Source organism: Mixophyes fleayi, chromosome 4 (assembly GCF_038048845.1).
Source record: "Mixophyes fleayi isolate aMixFle1 chromosome 4, aMixFle1.hap1, whole genome shotgun sequence".
NCBI classification, from domain to species: Eukaryota; Metazoa; Chordata; class Amphibia; order Anura; family Limnodynastidae; genus Mixophyes; species Mixophyes fleayi.
Window position 1 is genome coordinate 99,219,667 of NC_134405.1, and position 17,183 is coordinate 99,236,849.

Genomic DNA, 17,183 nt, shown 5'->3' on the forward strand with positions numbered 1-17,183 from the left:
ATAATTAACTCTGTTTCCAGACCCACTTATCTTTTCTACTGCTCTTAGTCGGAATCAATCTTTTCTCCTTTTCCCCCAGGCCTCCTCTCTTTCTTCTTCATCCACTACCTTCTTCTCCTTTCTTTTTCTCCTCCGCTTCTTTTATTTCCATTATCCCCTGTCTCTTCTTTCCCTCTCTTCATCATTATCATCATCATCATCATCATCATCATTTATTTGTATAGCGCCAGCAGATTCCGTAGCGCTTTACAATTGGTAACAAACAGTAATGAAACAATACTGGGTAATACATACATACTTAGAGGTAAGAGGGCCCTGCTCACAAGCTTACAATCTATGGGACATTGCTTTGATACACACGGGTATGTGCTACATCATATTGAATATTCTGTAAGTGTTTTTTCTACAACCATGCAAAATAAACCATTAATAAATAGCAAGAGAGACAAATATAATAAAGAAAGTCCTGATATAACTTCACTCTTATGATTAAATTAAGCTGTAAGAGCAATTATTATTTTAGAAGAAAAACTGAAAACTTTATTCAGTTGAAGGGGTGGTATTATAGGGGTAGAAGGTTGTACTTCGATGTGACATTTACACTGCACCTCCACATATTGATGCACACTTTCAGTTTGCAGAGGCTGCTCCCAAGTGTAAAGATGAGACATGGACCACAGAGGTCCACTAGTGCAGAACCAAGGTGTTTTACAGTGAGCATTGAGTACCTTGTAAATGTGTCCAAAGGGTACCAAGATAATACTATACAAATAATACTGACAGTATTTAAAGTCTGGAATGTTTGACAGGCTGTAATGTTAGAAGACTTAGGAGTTAGTCAGCATGCAATGTTCTCAGTGAATAAGAAGGGTTTAGACCAGCCAATGTTGTATGTACACTGACATTAAAATTAAGTTGACAATGTAAGAAAACATATTTTGCTGCTTTTCACACAGGGGAATAAAGCATAATTTAACATGGAACATCCAAACTCTCGGTTTTACATCAACAAATTTCCCATCATCTCCTCCAATCCTGACATGTGGTAAGCCTGCTGGGAAGATGGTAGTTACAGCACACAATATCAGCAAGAGATCACAGACTGATTATTGGGAAGATGCACAGCCTTATACTGAAGTCCTAGAAGCTGTATGTAATGACACCATCCCCGGATTACCAGGTGTCTCTAACTTCACAGTGTACCTGTATTGTAATGTGTACAATGCCACCGGGTACTCTGTACAGTCGACTTATGACCTCCGGGCTGCCTGTTCTGATGCAGCTTGGTACCTGTCTTCCATGGAAGAAGACTCCTTTTGGGTGTGGGTATGCCGGGAATATTTCCCACTCGAATTTAATATCACTGTCTGCAAGAACGCATCATTTCCAAGGAACAGCCAAGACCCAACATTAATGAGTGACTTATGCACTAATGTTTACAACAACTCCGAGATGGTCAGGGAGCTTAGGAACAACATACGGTGCTCTGATATGTGGCAGGGATTGTCTATGAACCCCAAAGTTTTGAAAACATGTTTCTTTGAAAATAAAACATTCTTGATGGACAAATTGTGCAGCAATGACTCGTTATCTGACATGCCTGCAGACAGTCGAGCTTGGGTCTCCAAACTATGCCAAAGACAAATGCTGAAAACAAATGTGCTGAATACAACTGGTTCCTTTTGCAACTACAAAGCATGGGACAGAAACACATTCAGTAATGCTACATTGGTGGAAGATTGCAAAGGGATAAATGTTCAGGATTTTATGGAACTTGTGTGCAGAAATGCTTCTCTGTATTTATCTCTGAAATCTGTTCATCCCTGGATTGTGGATCTTTGCTGGAAAAACGTTTCTTTAGATGGGAAGTGTTTTCTTCAGAGACTGGCAGAAGTTCTACCACTTTCTTCAAGTTTTGATTCCTCACAACTGTGCAGAAGTCCTATCTCATACATCATAGGCCTGGTCTCTCAGCTTTCCCAGTGTGACAGTGAGTCTTATGGCTGGGCTCTAAATGTACAATATCTCCTTAAGATGCTGGATTTTCTCTTCTCTCTCTCAGACTCAGATCAGATAGGTAAGGAAACAAGAGATAGACTAGGAGAAGCCATTCTCCTCTCTAGCCTTCTGGATAATAGCTCTTTCTGGGCTACTTTCAAGATAAACTCCTCACTGAGCATCCTGAAGACTGTGGAAATTTATCTAGAGAAAGAGAGCAGTGACTCTGACAAGGAGGATCTCCTCAGCTGTTTTAGTGTGAGTTACCATTTTCCATTGAGATCCTTTCATTGATATATTCACGCAAATCTTTCAAATGAGCAGATCATTTTTTATTTAAAAAAATATGGCTTAAAGACATTTGTTTAGAATGTTGAGAAATGATTCCATTCTTTAAACCACCACTAAATCTAAAACACGCAATCGAGGATGAGTTTTCTTTGATTTTTGGAGTGTTCTTGAATTGGATTACCAATAGAAAGTCTATGTTGAGGTTATGCCTCTCTATGCTAGAATTATCCAGATAATGTCAAAATGATGATACAATATAATCCAAAGGGATATGCTGTGTAAACAATGCAGTGGACTATAGTTATCTGACTCATTGGTGAAACAAATGTACTAATGGTAGGTTTGTAATATCTGGGTATAGAGCTTGTAAGCCATTGCGTGCAGACATATTTGTTTGCAGTGTATCATTGATATGTACTCCCATGTTCTAGAGCTAGCAAAGGGTTGTCTTAGTATCCCGTAATCTATAGTCATTTTGCTGTTTAAATTTTTAGAAAAACTGATGTGGACTTTGTAGAATGATGTGACAGAATGTGTTCATTTACCTGTTTGTGTCTGACAGCCTGTACTGTGGGAGCTCATCCAGAAGGAGGAAAATGCAACTGCCTTTGAAATTCTCCTGCAGGTATTTATGTCATTGACATCTCTGTCTTGCATTAAGATAAGGTTTCTCAAGCAAATTGCCCCTTTGCTGCTCCCATTTTTTACATACAATAAGCACACACAAATTAATATAAATTTATCTTTGATGCTTACAATTTTCATTTTTTAAACAGATTTTATCCTTTACTAATACAGAAAATAATGTTATTTTGAGGCAAATATAAGAAAATGAACTATCCCTTATACTTATCTGCATTAGATCACACTGATATGCTGCTATCTTCTTATGACCATGACCCACTTATTATGAAGATAGCTTCAAGGAAGGCTTCATTTTAGGTACAGGTGTATTGGTTCTCAAACAAGGTCTGTAAGTGCAGGCGCTGACAGCAGTTCTGATCCCCCATCAATCCTGTAGCACAATAACTTAACCTTAGAACTTTCACAGTTCCTTTAGGAAAGTTGGATGTATGAACATGTCAGATAGACTTGTGTTTCACAGATAAATGTTGTTGTTGTTTCTACTGGATTTGGTTCTGTTAACTTTTTGTCTTGTGAACATTTTAATATGCATATTTTTAAAAATGCAAATTGCGTTCCAAATGGAATCAGGCCCATAGAGTTCAATTCCCCCATACTCTAGGTCAGTCATTCAGTGAGTACCATGCAATTAGTCCATAAAGATCTGTGTAAAATTGAACAAATTCTAATGACACTGCGAGGGACGTACCTGTTTGTCTTCTGTTTTGTCACCTGTTCTGTCATCATTTTTGCACCCTGGCTTGTTTGACATTGCCTTCTCCTGTATTGTCGGATTTCTTTATATCTGATTATTAAGCACCAATAACACCGTGCAGAATTCCTAGGGGCAGCAGATCACATCTAACTTTAAGGGAAGAGGGGCTGCTATAGGTGAAAAACACAAGCAAGTAACATGGGATATTGGTGTTCACAAAAAGGTTTGGGCGTCTGAAATTACAAATACAAAATGTAAAATATAATAATAATAAACAATGCACTGAGTACACTAGCCACCTGCCCACGTCCTCCTTCTCACTTCATGTTTTGAGATCTGATTTTCAGCCTCAGAATTTACTACATGGTCTGTCCAGGGTGATTCTGGTTTCATCACGGTGAAATTGAAAGTGTCACATTTTTATGACAGGAATACCTGCAAATGCCTAGAGAAGGTTTCCAGAAGGTCCTGATGTCTGCGGAAAATGAAGCAGTGGAACGATTTCTCTCACTGATGCATCGATCATGGCCAAGAATTCAGGTACACAGGAAGCACAGGATAGTTCATGGTAATGTAGCATAATTGGGCTACAGCTAGCAGAATAGTTTCACTTTTTTATTTTTTAATCAACCAAGTTAGTGACTTGAGATGTATAAAAACTAAAATATTGATATTTCTCACAAAAGCATATAGTCAATAAAAAAACATTTGTAGAGTGAATGTATTATGTATAAGTGCTATAATTACAAATAAAACATCATCATCATCATTAATAGCTGAAATGTATTATTTTACCTAACAAAATGCACATATTCTTTCTGCAGGTGTCCCAACCAGATGAAAGAGGATTAGAGAGTCTGACCTCAATGGTCATCCAGAAATTTCCACTCTTAACACCTCAAATATTTGTGGACCTTTCCCAGTTCATACAATTTATGTCCATATCTGACATCGTCAGTTTCCCTATCTCTCTGTTGGCCAATCAGAGTGTGTAAGTGAGGCAAAAAATAGGTTGTCTCAGGCACTTAAATGCATGTATAAGTATTTAGTTGAAAGTCTTTATTTGTGCTAGATTTCTTTTTATACTAATTCAAGTCTGTATGTCTGAATTAGGTTTGGTGCATTGCAATATTTTAGTCTGTATTTAACATATTAATGTAGGGAAATATATGTTGTATGTTCTCCCCGTGTTTGCGTGGGTTTCCTCTTACACTCCAAAAACATACTGGTAGGTTAATTGGCTGCTATTAAATTGCCCGTAGTCTCTCTCGCTCTCTGTGTGTGTATATGTTAGGGGATTTAGATTGTAAGAACCATTACTGAGCAGCCCTATCTAAGTGTGTGTAGTGTACAATTACTAATTTATGCCTTCACCTAGAGTTGGACATATGGCAATTTTGTATTGCATAAATAAACACAATTACACACTGCATATATACTAATGTGTTTGTGTCTAGATTTGAGCATATCTTGTAGCCCCTTACAACTGGAGAAGTGGAACAGGGACACCAGCAGCACTATCTAGTCGCTTTTAGTGCATTCTGATTGGCTGCTTGTATATCGACCCCTCCAGCTTATAGTACTTCATTCAGTAGCGTAGCAGGTATATTATGTTAAGTCTCGGATGTCTATTCGGATTACTTATTTGTCATTTCTGTTTGGACAACTGCAGATAGGAAGATTCCCATTTTATATGTAAAGCAGTAAATATATGAAGGAGTTTGAATTTCATTTTATATGGAAAATGGGTCTACCGCACTTACTAATAACACTGTGAAGCTGCACCTACGTTTTCATGGGGTGTCCGTATACGCATTTGTACACTTGACATACGCCTGATGCAGAAATACTGCTGCTTTTGTGTTGTATGTATCTTAAGGTACACACAACTGAGCATACAAACAATTTTGTTTTTCGTGATAGAATTTTTACACATACGTTCAGAACATAAAATGCATCCAACTCTAAAGAAGACCCATAGGAACAGATTTAATTCAGTGCGAGATGCCGCTAAACATCGCCTCTATGTTCAGATGCGCCTTTTGCCAGCTGTTACGGTAGGACTCCCCACTTATTTTTCTGTGCACCTCTATGGGGTGATTGGCGCGACGTGAGTTCTCTGTATAGCGCTGCGTAATTAGTGGCGCTATATAAGTAACTGATGATAATGATGATGTGCCTCAGTGAACGCTCCAGAGACTCCTTGCGCTGAATTGGATCTCCCCCTTAGAGTACACGTGTTTACCAATGTTCTAAATAGGTCTTATCTACATGGTTACTTTGCTGAAAAGAAATAATTTGTTCTAGATTAGATGCAATCAAAATCCACAGCCCGGACATGAAGATCGCTCAGAAGCGTGCATTTGCAAAGCGTCTTCTGCAAGCTAACATGTTTGGTGACATCTCATCGTGGCCTCCACACTTCCTCAGGTCTATTCAGCCGCTACTCCCCCACCTGCCACTTTGTCATTTTGTACAGCTCAGCTCTGATCAGGTCTGTGTTCCTTTGTTTATAACTTATATATGGAAATATTACATTTCTAATGCACTGTATAACTAAATGTGGAAGAAGCATACAAATTGTGCTTTTTACATGACTCACTGTACATAGAATGTGTGAGTTTTGGTTGTAAAGTTTCTTAGTATTGGTTCAGGAGTAGCAGGTACTTTTGCAATTTAGTGCTAGATAAATTAGCACAAAGATAAGTCATATTTATAGGAGTAGGCAAGTGCCTCATTATTCGTCATAGACTATTTCATCTGACCACTATTATAATGTGATAGAAATGATGACAGTACATTTGTGTGATGTATTATACATACAATTATTGTGTTTGGGAAGTGTACAAGTGCAGAATAAAAGACTCTGGTTAGGTACTGACAGTCCTACTAATCACTTGTTTGTGCCTCTCAGATTAAGTTGCTGGCAGATGGCTGGAAAGATGTGAACCTGGGAATGGTACAGGGCCGTTATGTGGCACGAAGCCTTATGAACAGAACTCGAGATGTAGACAAAGTACAGAGGTATACAATGCAATTGACCAAAAATTACATGACCTTTATAAATTTGTCACTGATTGGCAAATCTGAGTCCAAAATTTCTGCTGCTTAAAGGTTATTGTTTTTTTAAGAAATAAATATACTTTATTTTCTATCATATGCTGCTGAGTGGGATATAAGTGTCCATTATATAGTTCAATAACTTATTTGTCCAGCAGGGCACCTTGCTACACACCTGGTGGCCCTAATATATATATAGGTTCTGGTGGTGGGTGTACCACCATTACTAATATAACACTCTCCTTGGGATTTCATTTATATGTGCAGTACCCAAAATAGTAATAGCAAAAAAAGTAAATATGTAAATATTTAATAGGTCAAAACAAGTTTAACCAAATAATGGATGAAAAAAGGATTCTACTAGTGAATCTGTTTTCCTTTCCGAAAAATTGGGAACCCTGCCTCAGCTATAGTTCCTGCTATTCCCTCTATACTAGCTATATGATCTTATGTACTTACCCCAAACCAGATTTTGGTGCTTCCTTTTTTTGTTTGTTTGTCAGTTTCAGTAAATGCACCATTTATTATGGCTGTTATTTTGGCTATTATTATCCGTGTCTTTATTTGTTTAATGTTTGTGTTGCTACAATTTCATTATGAAAATGTGCTAGATTAAAACAAACCTGTTTCAGGAAAAATAACTTCTTACTCATATAATTCACAGTTTCCAAAACATATAGCTCGCTTGCATGTATTGATTTAGCAAAGCTATATGTTAATTGTAGATCTTCAATAAAATGAATTGTTCTTCTAAAACAACTGCACAGCTTTTTCATCCATCATCCCATATTCACTGAGTATCCAAGAGATGATTAAGTTCAATCTTTCATACATTCTGTTAGTGCTAGGATGTACTTGCTGTGACTGGAGACAGACAGTGGGGTCTAAGTAGGGTGAAAATAAAATGAAAGTTCAATTAGAATATGGATGAACTATACGGGTACACTTGTCTTCAGGTTTGGGTTACATTTTTTGCCCTGTAGGGCGCATTTGCTTCCCCCTCCACTCTGAATTACATCTACCAATGATGTCTCATCTATATATATATAAAATAAATATACAAATTACAAAAAAAAAAAAGCTGTACAAATAAGCACTTTTGTTTAATGCTGGCAGGTGTAAAAAAAAAAAGGTGACAAGATGTTGAACCAAGAGGCGGTCTGTCTCCTCTAATTCTGTCTCCTTTGGTCCAGGCCTATGAGTCCTTGGACCAGAAATAGTCAACCTGTGCTGTACTGTTGCTGTTGTACTCCTGCTTCCTCCAGACAACCATGGGAACAACAGCTGGAATGACATATCATGCCTAGACCTTCTGTAAAACAAAGTGTTCTTTCTGCCTTCCCTTATATCATTATATTTGGTTTTTCAAGGCTTGGCAGTCTTGTTTGCTACCTGACATATGAGGACCTGCAACATTTTCAGCCCCTCCACTACCCACTAGGAAAGTTGGAGAAGAAGCTGCTTGAATGTATATCACAGAGGACCTTATCTCACCATGGACGAGTAAGTGCTTTATGGTCACCCGACCCAGGAATTCTTAAATGCATTACTAAAGCTAGCTACACACTGAAGAATTTTTCCGACCGACGTGCTATCTCAAACGATTATACCTACAACTGAAGGTCCGATCAGTCTGGCGATTCATGCGTACACACTGACATGATTTACCTTCAGATCTGTGCTCTTCATCTGGTGCTTTATCTGGTCCTCTAGTCCAGAGAATGACAGTATTCATTCATTCACTACTGTCACATTGTCACACTGATTAAAACCGCCTTGTTATAGCTATACACATGTCCTAACGAATTTCGTTAGCGTCTGTGACTCTGAAACAAAATTTTCTGTGTCAGAACGAACAAATGAATTATTCCTTCTACAGCACTCTCTACATTTATTCACTCTGACATTCAGTGCTAACATCGGCTGAAAAAGAGCCCGACTCTGTAAACTCTGTGGAGATCGTCAGCATGAGCGCATACACACTACATGATCAGTCGGTGATGGGTCGGAAAATATTGAACGGTACGACCAACCAAATGAGGCGACAATCGTCCATTTGGACAGACTTTCGACTATCGTGTCACTACACACACTGACCCGATTTTCGAACGAGCGGTCGTATGTCGGCTGGTTGAGCCGATTATTGGACAAAAACCCTGTAGTGTGTAGCCAGCTTTAGACTTGTGCACTGAATTTTACAGATAACCCTCCATGGTCACTACAATATCTAGTTTGGAATATGACTAGTTATCTCTTTTTCTAGATTAATATGTATACATACACATTCTCAGTGTAGTCAGATCAAATGGTATTAAATTAACATTATGATAGCTGGAGGTTGATATAATAGAGTCCTATGTAGGCAACTGAATTCGCCCACTTTTCTGGTTACAAGACTCTGCAGTTGCTGGTTCTACTTTTGTATTATCTAGCACTCATGGAATCTTTTCTTTATGTATTGTGACAGACATGTTAGAGTCCTAGCAATTATATTGACAATTTTTTTAAAAACTATATTACTGTAGTAGTGATGTTTAATTCAGAAGGAATTCCATTTTGCCCACCTGTCACTGATGTTGCATTGGCTTGGTATTGTATGTGATTAGTAGATTATTTTTGTTTTTATTTCAGCTGGCTTACTCATTAGTGAATCTGTTGAGAAGAGCTAATTTACATACATTGGGCTTTAGTGAGCTAATGAGTTGGAGAAGTCTTCTTCCAGAAATGGGAGTCAAGTTCTTTCAGACACTTCCAGACAGTATTGTTACTAATCTGCTCCCACAGCTACAAGCCTCTGATCTAACACCTGCCCAGGTGAGTCAACTACATAGAGCCTGGAGAAGGTGAGGGGTCTTTCCATTCTTTCCATGCTGGAGGGGGGAGGAGATGGGGTCAGGCATTAGCGGTGGTAGAGTATGGTGAATATATGAAGCACCTTCATGACATCTGATTGACAATGAAAATTACTGACAGCATAATATGGTGCATATAATTTAAGTTGCAATATGGTAGAATTAACAGTCAAGAAAACCAACAAGCAAATTGCACATACCTTCCAAATCTACTTAAAATATAATTATACTAACCATCTCCTTGAGTAATAAGCCCATGATATTAAGATTTGTTTTGTGTGAAACCACAAGAGATTTTATACTAAACTATTCACTTATCATCATTTACCCTCCCCCACTAGCAGAGCATGTTATCATTCTAAACATCACCCAGATATTTGGAGCCATCTAGTAGAGGACTTTCACTTTATTTGATATTTGCTCATCAAACTAGTGATGCAATTTAGTGGACTGCTGACCCCTCTGCAATACTCCCAGGTATTCCTCACTGGAGCTTTCAGGATGTCTAACTTGGAACCTGTTCTTCCAAAACATGGGGTAATGTCTGTTCAATAGTTCACTGGCACATGTTCAACCTGTTTCAGATATTAGATGGGACATTTACCAATATAGCACTGGAAGTAGAGATGACCTTCTTTAGAAATAAAACAAATTGATATGTGTATATATGTGTGTATACAATGTCCTGGCGTATAAAAAAAATGCATTTGGTGTCATTCAAGACTCACATTTCAAAGCAAAATACTTTCTGTCAGAGTGCAGTGTCTTTGTCCCCTGCACATACTGTATTGCCTGCCTAATATGTATACAATTGCCCTGATTGCTACTGGTTTATGGTGCACCTGTTTGCAACCTTAAGGGCTCATTGACATTTTCTGAATGCTGTTATAAGCCTTAATTCTAATTAAAACACAGATGTGAGAATAGTGCTCAAAGACATTACATGCACTGGGATCAGTGATCAATGAGCCATCCACACATTTGTATTTACACGGGTAGCAGAGTAAAACTTAGTTCAGCCAAAATGCCAGAAAATAGCATATGCACTATTTTGTTTTGTCTCCTCTTCCACTGCTGCCCATGGGAAAAACAGATGCTCCCACCAGCTTCCACTTGAGCTGTGTTTTGCTGAACAAAACACAATGCATGTTAGATGGACTTTTTAAAAGGGATTATCATTAATCCCTATAAGGATCATATAGGCCCTTTAAACAGCCACTTGGGAAATGCACGGTCAAAACCTGTTGGGACCTAATTGGAAAAAAAATCTTGAATGCATCTATGCTGCATCAAGCCCTTGTGACAATGTGAACTGCCTTTGTGACCCTCTCAGCATTCGATGATGCCTCTTTAAAGTTACTTCATTTTGGACTATAGCTCAAGCAGAGAGGCTTTACAGGCTGAACGCCTGTGTGCATGTACAGTAGTTACACTGCTTGTTACACCCAGATTTTCATATTTTGCAACACATAAAGATGACGTTCTGCACTCAAGTGCTGGTAAATTGATAGTTATATTTTATTTCTCACAATGCATGAGTGTCTTGTTTATTCATACAAAATCCATCTAATTGGTGCAGTCTATGAAAATTACCCTGGTTGTACCCAATGATGCTACAAGCGTCTTACATTGAACATTTACTGCACTGATCTTTCTACGCTGTCAGATGAAAATTGTAATATGTGTGAAAGAAAACATATTTTTGGGGGTGGATGATTTGGTTGAAAAGAGTTTCTATAAGAGTGCAGACGGTGCTTGCTCATAAATGACCCCTAATTGTCTGGTCCGTTTGTTCGTGACATGAACATTTGTTTAAAAAGGCAAAACAAGCAAAGCATTTAAAGTAGGATCAAATGTGGCAAACTTTTAAGAAGTTAGAGCCTGGTGGGAACATAGCTCAGTTTTTTGCTTGTTTTTATTAAATAATTATTTTCTGTCTCATTCCTTCCAGGCCTTGTTACTTCTGACCTACACCACCTCAAAATCAAATGTAAGTATAGGCTAATAATCTGAACAGTAATATGAATTAAACAAATCTCTTGGTATTCCACACTCAAATTAGCCACACTTTTTAAGGGCATATAGCTGTGCTAAAGGCTTCTATAAAGACTTGTGTGACCAGGCCCTAATACTAGTATCTGCATCTTACATTGTCTTTAGAAGGACTCACTTTGTAATAACTGATTATAACCACAACGAAGAACCTACTCATTGTAAGAAGAGAAGTTTGAATCTATGGGTTAAGACCCAAAACATAATTCAGCTAGCCATTTATTAGGTTCCCTATGATCCTCCGTATGTAAACCAATTTTGTACTTCCACTTAATATGCATATTACTAATCATGTTTTATAATTATTCTGTACAAATCCCGATTTCTTATTCATGTGAGGTTACTTACCAACGGTGGGGAAATGATTGCAACCAATCAGAACTTTGATACGCCTGATGCTAGTTAGACTTTGTTTTTCCAAATATCTTTACTGATAATATGCTGGTGACATTAAACTAGCATAATAAATATATAGTTTCTGCATCAGCATAAATCAGTGATGATTAAATTATAAAGTAAGGTAATTTTTATCTATTGACTAGCAAGTGTTATCTTTGTGGCCATCATTATAAATTGCACTTATTTATTAGGGGCATGCAGTAGTTTGGTAAGTTTCTTAACAAGGAGCTTAAGTTTGGTGTCTATGGGGAAAGTTAATGTGTAAAGTGTCAGAAATCAGTATCTGGATATACATCCACATAGACCTAGCTAGGTACTAGGCATGTAAACCAGGTATGATACATTGTACTAGTTTCTGAACACGGTTAGAGAAAAGGTGGTACAGTCTAACTGCTTAAATATATAAGATTGTCATCAGACATTGAGCAATTCATAGCTTGTTCCTACTGAAGAACAAACAAGAATGTAGTATCAGTAGGTACGGGGAGTGCTGAACCAAGAATATACAATAAAATATAGATGTAACAGTGCTCCCTGGCTGTGAGTGAGTAAAGCAAATATGCTCAAGTGTTTGTGGATAATTAGAGTTCCCTAGGGCGGATTTAACGAAATTTAGAATGTGTGTGTGCAGCACGGTTGCTAAGTGGTTAGCACTTCTGCCTCACAGTGCTGAGGTCATGAGGTCAATTCCCGACCATGGCCTTATCTGTGTGGAGTGTGTATGTTCTCCCCATGTTTGTGTGGGTTTCCTCCGGGTGCTCTGGTTTCCTCCCACACTCCAAAAATATACTAGAAGGTTAATTGGCTGCTATCAAAATTGACCCTAGTCTCTCTCTCTCTCTCTGTGTGTATGTTAGGGAATTTAGACTGTAAGCTCCAAGGCGCAGGGACTGATCTGAATGAGTTCTCTGTTCAGCGCTGCGGAATTAGTGGAGCTATATAAATAAATGCTGCTGATGATGTGTCTCTCTGGATTTTACTAACTGGAAACATTCAGTGTTTAAAAGTGGCCATATGACAAATTGGAGTATCTGTTCATGGCTATTTCTCTTGGTATACATGAGTAAAAGCAGGACGGGCTTCAGACAGATAGATCAGTTGTGTTACTGTTAGTTATTTATGCCTGTAGTTTTTACTATGCAGTCAAGCAATGCAGAGGTGTCAACGTGACCCATAACACATGGATGATGCTTGTCTGCTTTAGAACTTAGCACTGACTTGTTTTTAGTCAATTTTTTTTAGTGTACATGAATTAACTAATATAAAACAAACCTTTACATCAGTTACTCAACTGAGCCCAGGTTAACTCAGGAAAGAGCCAGTGCTGATTTCAGGATTAGACCAATATCACACAGAGTTGACAACTCTCAAAACATGAACTAAATGCAAAAATGTCATGCAGCGTGTGTATTTCATATGTGTCGTGGCTGATCAGCTAATACAAAATGTAGGTGAGTGCTCTCATAAGTCTGATGGGTATAACAGTGATGTGTTCCTGGGGGCAGGTAAACGGTCATTGAAAGTTTAGTGACAAAATGACAAAGGGGTTTGATGGTCCTAAAGTAATATAGCTGTGTCATTTCTGTATTTATGTTATAGGTTGCTGAGCGGGTGATTTGTGGACTACACTCCCTAATTCCTGTTCTCAGCCCGGAGCACCTGCGCTCTCTCTCCACTTCTCTACTGACCAGAGTTTGCCACTGTCTAAGGCCCTCTCTGTCCCTGATGACAACTGCGCAGAAGGCGGGTTTAATGCAGTCCTTGCGGGTATGATGATTATTCCAGCCATACTCATAGGGCTTGTCACACGGTTGCTCAGACAGCATTACCAGTAGGATTTTTTCTAACCAGCACATCCTCTTATCTTACATTAATGAGCTGTTTGTACTGATGGCGCATTAATCACAGGGCTCATTTAGACCTATTTGTAGTGATTCTTAAGCTACATTCATAATCCACGAACTCACTAAAGTGCCTGTTTGTATGAGTCCTTCCTGAGTGCTTAGCAAATTACCATGTATCTGTTTATACTAAAACATCAAACTCATTTAATTTGGGAGTTATTTATCTGTTCCTGAATTTAGCACAGACCTTCTGACTGAATTAATTTGGGCTCAATTAATTAGGGTATTAATAGGCTTTATATGTGCCAGCATACTCCACAGGGAACACAGTAATAAAACAAGACTGAGGACTAGATTTACTAAACTGCGGGCTTGGAAATGTGGAGATGTTGCCTATAGCAACCAATCAGATTCTAGTTATCATTTATTTAGTACATTCTGCAAAATGACAGCTAGAATCTGGTTCGCCTGGTGCAAATGATACTGATTTTGTGCTGAATGCGTCCGACTCAACATATTCACGTAAATAGTCTTGTTTTTGCATGTCCTTTCCCTATGTTCGTTCTGAGCACAATATATGTCCACCTTAATGTGCAGAACAAAATACTTTTGGTTTGCACCGATCAGTGTTAGGCAACCTGACAACCTGATACACTTCATGGGCCGCATGGTGTGGACCTCTAATCTAATAAAGGACCACACATTAACCTTAATCTCAGTAATAAGATAAAATAATATATTTAATCAAAGAAATAAACATTTTAGCAGGCATTTTAAACAAGTGTTACAAACTTTAACAGGTAAATCTTACAGTATAGTAGAAAGAAGCTGGGGGCTGTAGGTGAAGGCATAGAGGGCCCATGCGGCACTAGGGCCTCCTGTTGCCCATCACTGGCCTAGATTGTCTGCCCAGCACATATCAAGGTATCATGGAACACACCTACTTTTTTCTCTTGGAAAATACCTTCACAAGCGCTCTTAGGTGTACGGAGAGGTGGAAGCTCTGAAGAGGCTACTTTAGACGTCATATCGAAAGTCTGAGGTGACACAGAAAACTGAACTAGTGAAAAGAAAAGTGAATTATTCTAGCAAGCGACGTCTATGATGTTATCCTCACAACTAGGTGGGATTTGACTTCACTGAATGTTTATTAAATACAAACATCATTATCTGCTTTGTTTTGTTCCTATTCATGTAGAAATATATCCATGATGTTGAATTGTGGCCCGAGCAGTTCTCCTGTCTTCTTCCCTTTGCACCACTGAAGCTGTTGCACTTGGACACACAGATAATACTCAGGAACATGAGTCTGTACGGAGAACTCGCCTGGATGCCACAGCAGGTATACATAGTTATAAAATGTATAGCCATATGCTTCTCTTTGGTTTTGACCATTATAACTTAACATTAACCTTATATAAACTAAATAAAGACACAACACCAGATTAACGTTTTGGAAGAGGTGAAACATTTATTAAAAATATATAGAAAATAAGTGGCGGGCGAGAACCGGGCAGTCAGCTAGAAAAGCACAACCAATAAAGGTGGAAAGGTCAGACCATAATACCACTAACCCAGGATAAACCTTATCTATTGGCTGGTGCTATAATCTGACCAAGCGGATTGACTACACTCCCTCTGAACTAGCTATTGGCCTAACCATAACATCCGGGCCAAGGGGTCCTCCTCGCAGGTGGACCAACAATCTGATGACATTGAGGGGTGGGTAATGACCTGTGACTAGATGAAACCAGCACCATATGCTAACCACTGACTGTCAAGCTCTCTTACCCCAGAAATTCCAAACTGTAGTTCAATCAGTAAGCTAAAAGCAAACCCCAAACTAGAGCTATCATGTCGGGAGGGAGGAGGTAACTTGCTGCTGGAACAAGCGGGAACAGCTTCTCACATCGGGGAGTTATAAAGGTTCTACAATGACACTCCCCTAACTTCTTATTGGTTGATATAATCTTTCAGCATAAAACAAATGTCCAACCTCTGTCGCCCCCTTGCATGCTTTTATCCGCGTTCTGGCTAGATGCCTCACTTTCAATTCTGCTGCTCGTACCTTTTTATATATCATCATTTACCCCACCCAAAATAATAGATTTTTTATGACTGTGTTATGAGAAACCAACATTGCTCACAGAGACAACTATAAAACTGCCTTACATAATTGTACATAACACTTGAAGTATTAACTATGGGAATAATTTCAATGGCAGAGGGTGTCTTTTAATTTGCTGTCATAAAGTGCTGTCCCCCTAAATACTGCTGCCAGGTATGGCTTCTGCATTCTACTACATAACAGAAGTGTCTGACTGGCATTTATTCAAATAAATGTCCTCAAGTAACAGCAAATTGTGAGTATGATGCAATTAAGGGATCAGACTTTGTTGAGCATTTGGACCACTGTACTCAACTGTCAATAGCACTTTGCAATGTGTGCTGCAACGTTACCAGTAAGTAACAGCACTCTTGCTGTCAAGGTTCTTTGCCAAGTCTGAGCGACCACTGAAGGGACTGCACCTTTTGCCTTCATGACCTCAAATAACAGACTGTGGTATAATAAACCTGTATATAATATAAGATGTATGTCTGTACCCTTTGCCTACACCATTGGTAGCTCTACCATTGAACATTATCTTGCTAGAAATTAGGCAAGTCAAGTCAAGCAAATACAAAAGGATTATGTGCAATCTGTCAGTGCATTGTTATCTCTTTCGACAGACACAATTCCTCTGGAGGAAGATTCAGGCTGGTGCAAATCTGACCAAGAATACAATCCTGTAAGTCCACGTGTAATGTGACAGGGCAGCCTCCAGGTGGAGCACTGAACATTGCGCCTTCTTAAAGCGCATGATGATACATGTCTGTGTATTTCTGTTGTGTAATCTATAGACTAGGGTTATGATAATTTTAATAATAATTTCCCTGTGAATAGCACTCTTGGGACTCTGGCTAATGGGATTGAATGTGACAACCTGCAGCAACTAAACACCCTTTCGGAAATCAGAGACGTTGTTAAGTATCTCCAAGGCATCCCTAGTGGTCTGCGCAAAAGTCTTGTAAGAACTAGTGTTTGTTTAAAACAAGTAAGTTTCGCTTTTAAGGTCTCATGTGTTAAGATCCCCTTGTTTATATTTTATAGAGGAAGTGCATCTTGGAGGAAATTCAGAAGCGCCTTGAGCTTTCTTGGGAAGACACAGGCTGGATGGGACCTGAATTTGTCACAGATCTCCCGCAAGTGCTTTCTTGCAATGTGCATGACTTTTCTGTGTAAAGGCTGTATAAATATAACTATAAATGTACATAACTACTGTACCAGGCGCTCTAATATTTCAGGGA

The 17,183-nt window shown here is 38.7% G+C and overlaps 1 protein-coding gene across 5 annotated transcripts in view; it reads left to right on the forward strand.

Annotated features, from left to right (window-relative positions):
- The window catches only part of STRC (stereocilin), a 62,602-nt gene that overhangs the window by 16,657 nt on the left and 28,762 nt on the right, over positions 1–17,183 (forward strand). For 2 of the 5 annotated variants that reach the window (XR_012691253.1, XM_075207852.1), the window contains exons 5-18: positions 957–2,256; positions 2,852–2,914; positions 4,058–4,168; positions 4,453–4,619; positions 5,936–6,122; positions 6,543–6,652; positions 8,059–8,191; positions 9,320–9,502; positions 11,492–11,530; positions 13,591–13,758; positions 15,034–15,177; positions 16,566–16,624; positions 16,780–16,903; positions 16,987–17,078. Coding sequence is in view for 4 of the 5 variants with exons in the window: in XM_075207852.1 (XP_075063953.1) it covers positions 957–2,256; positions 2,852–2,914; positions 4,058–4,168; positions 4,453–4,619; positions 5,936–6,122; positions 6,543–6,652; positions 8,059–8,191; positions 9,320–9,502; positions 11,492–11,530; positions 13,591–13,758; positions 15,034–15,177; positions 16,566–16,624; positions 16,780–16,903; positions 16,987–17,078 (2,880 nt within the window). In the remaining variant the exon portion in view is untranslated. Of the gene's footprint in view, positions 1–956; positions 2,257–2,851; positions 2,915–4,057; positions 4,169–4,452; positions 4,620–5,935; positions 6,123–6,542; positions 6,653–8,058; positions 8,192–9,319; positions 9,503–11,491; positions 11,531–13,590; positions 13,759–15,033; positions 15,178–16,565; positions 16,625–16,779; positions 16,904–16,986; positions 17,083–17,183 lie in introns of all 5 variants that reach the window. The other 3 variants (XM_075207853.1, XM_075207854.1, XM_075207855.1) reach the window with 3 other exon arrangements.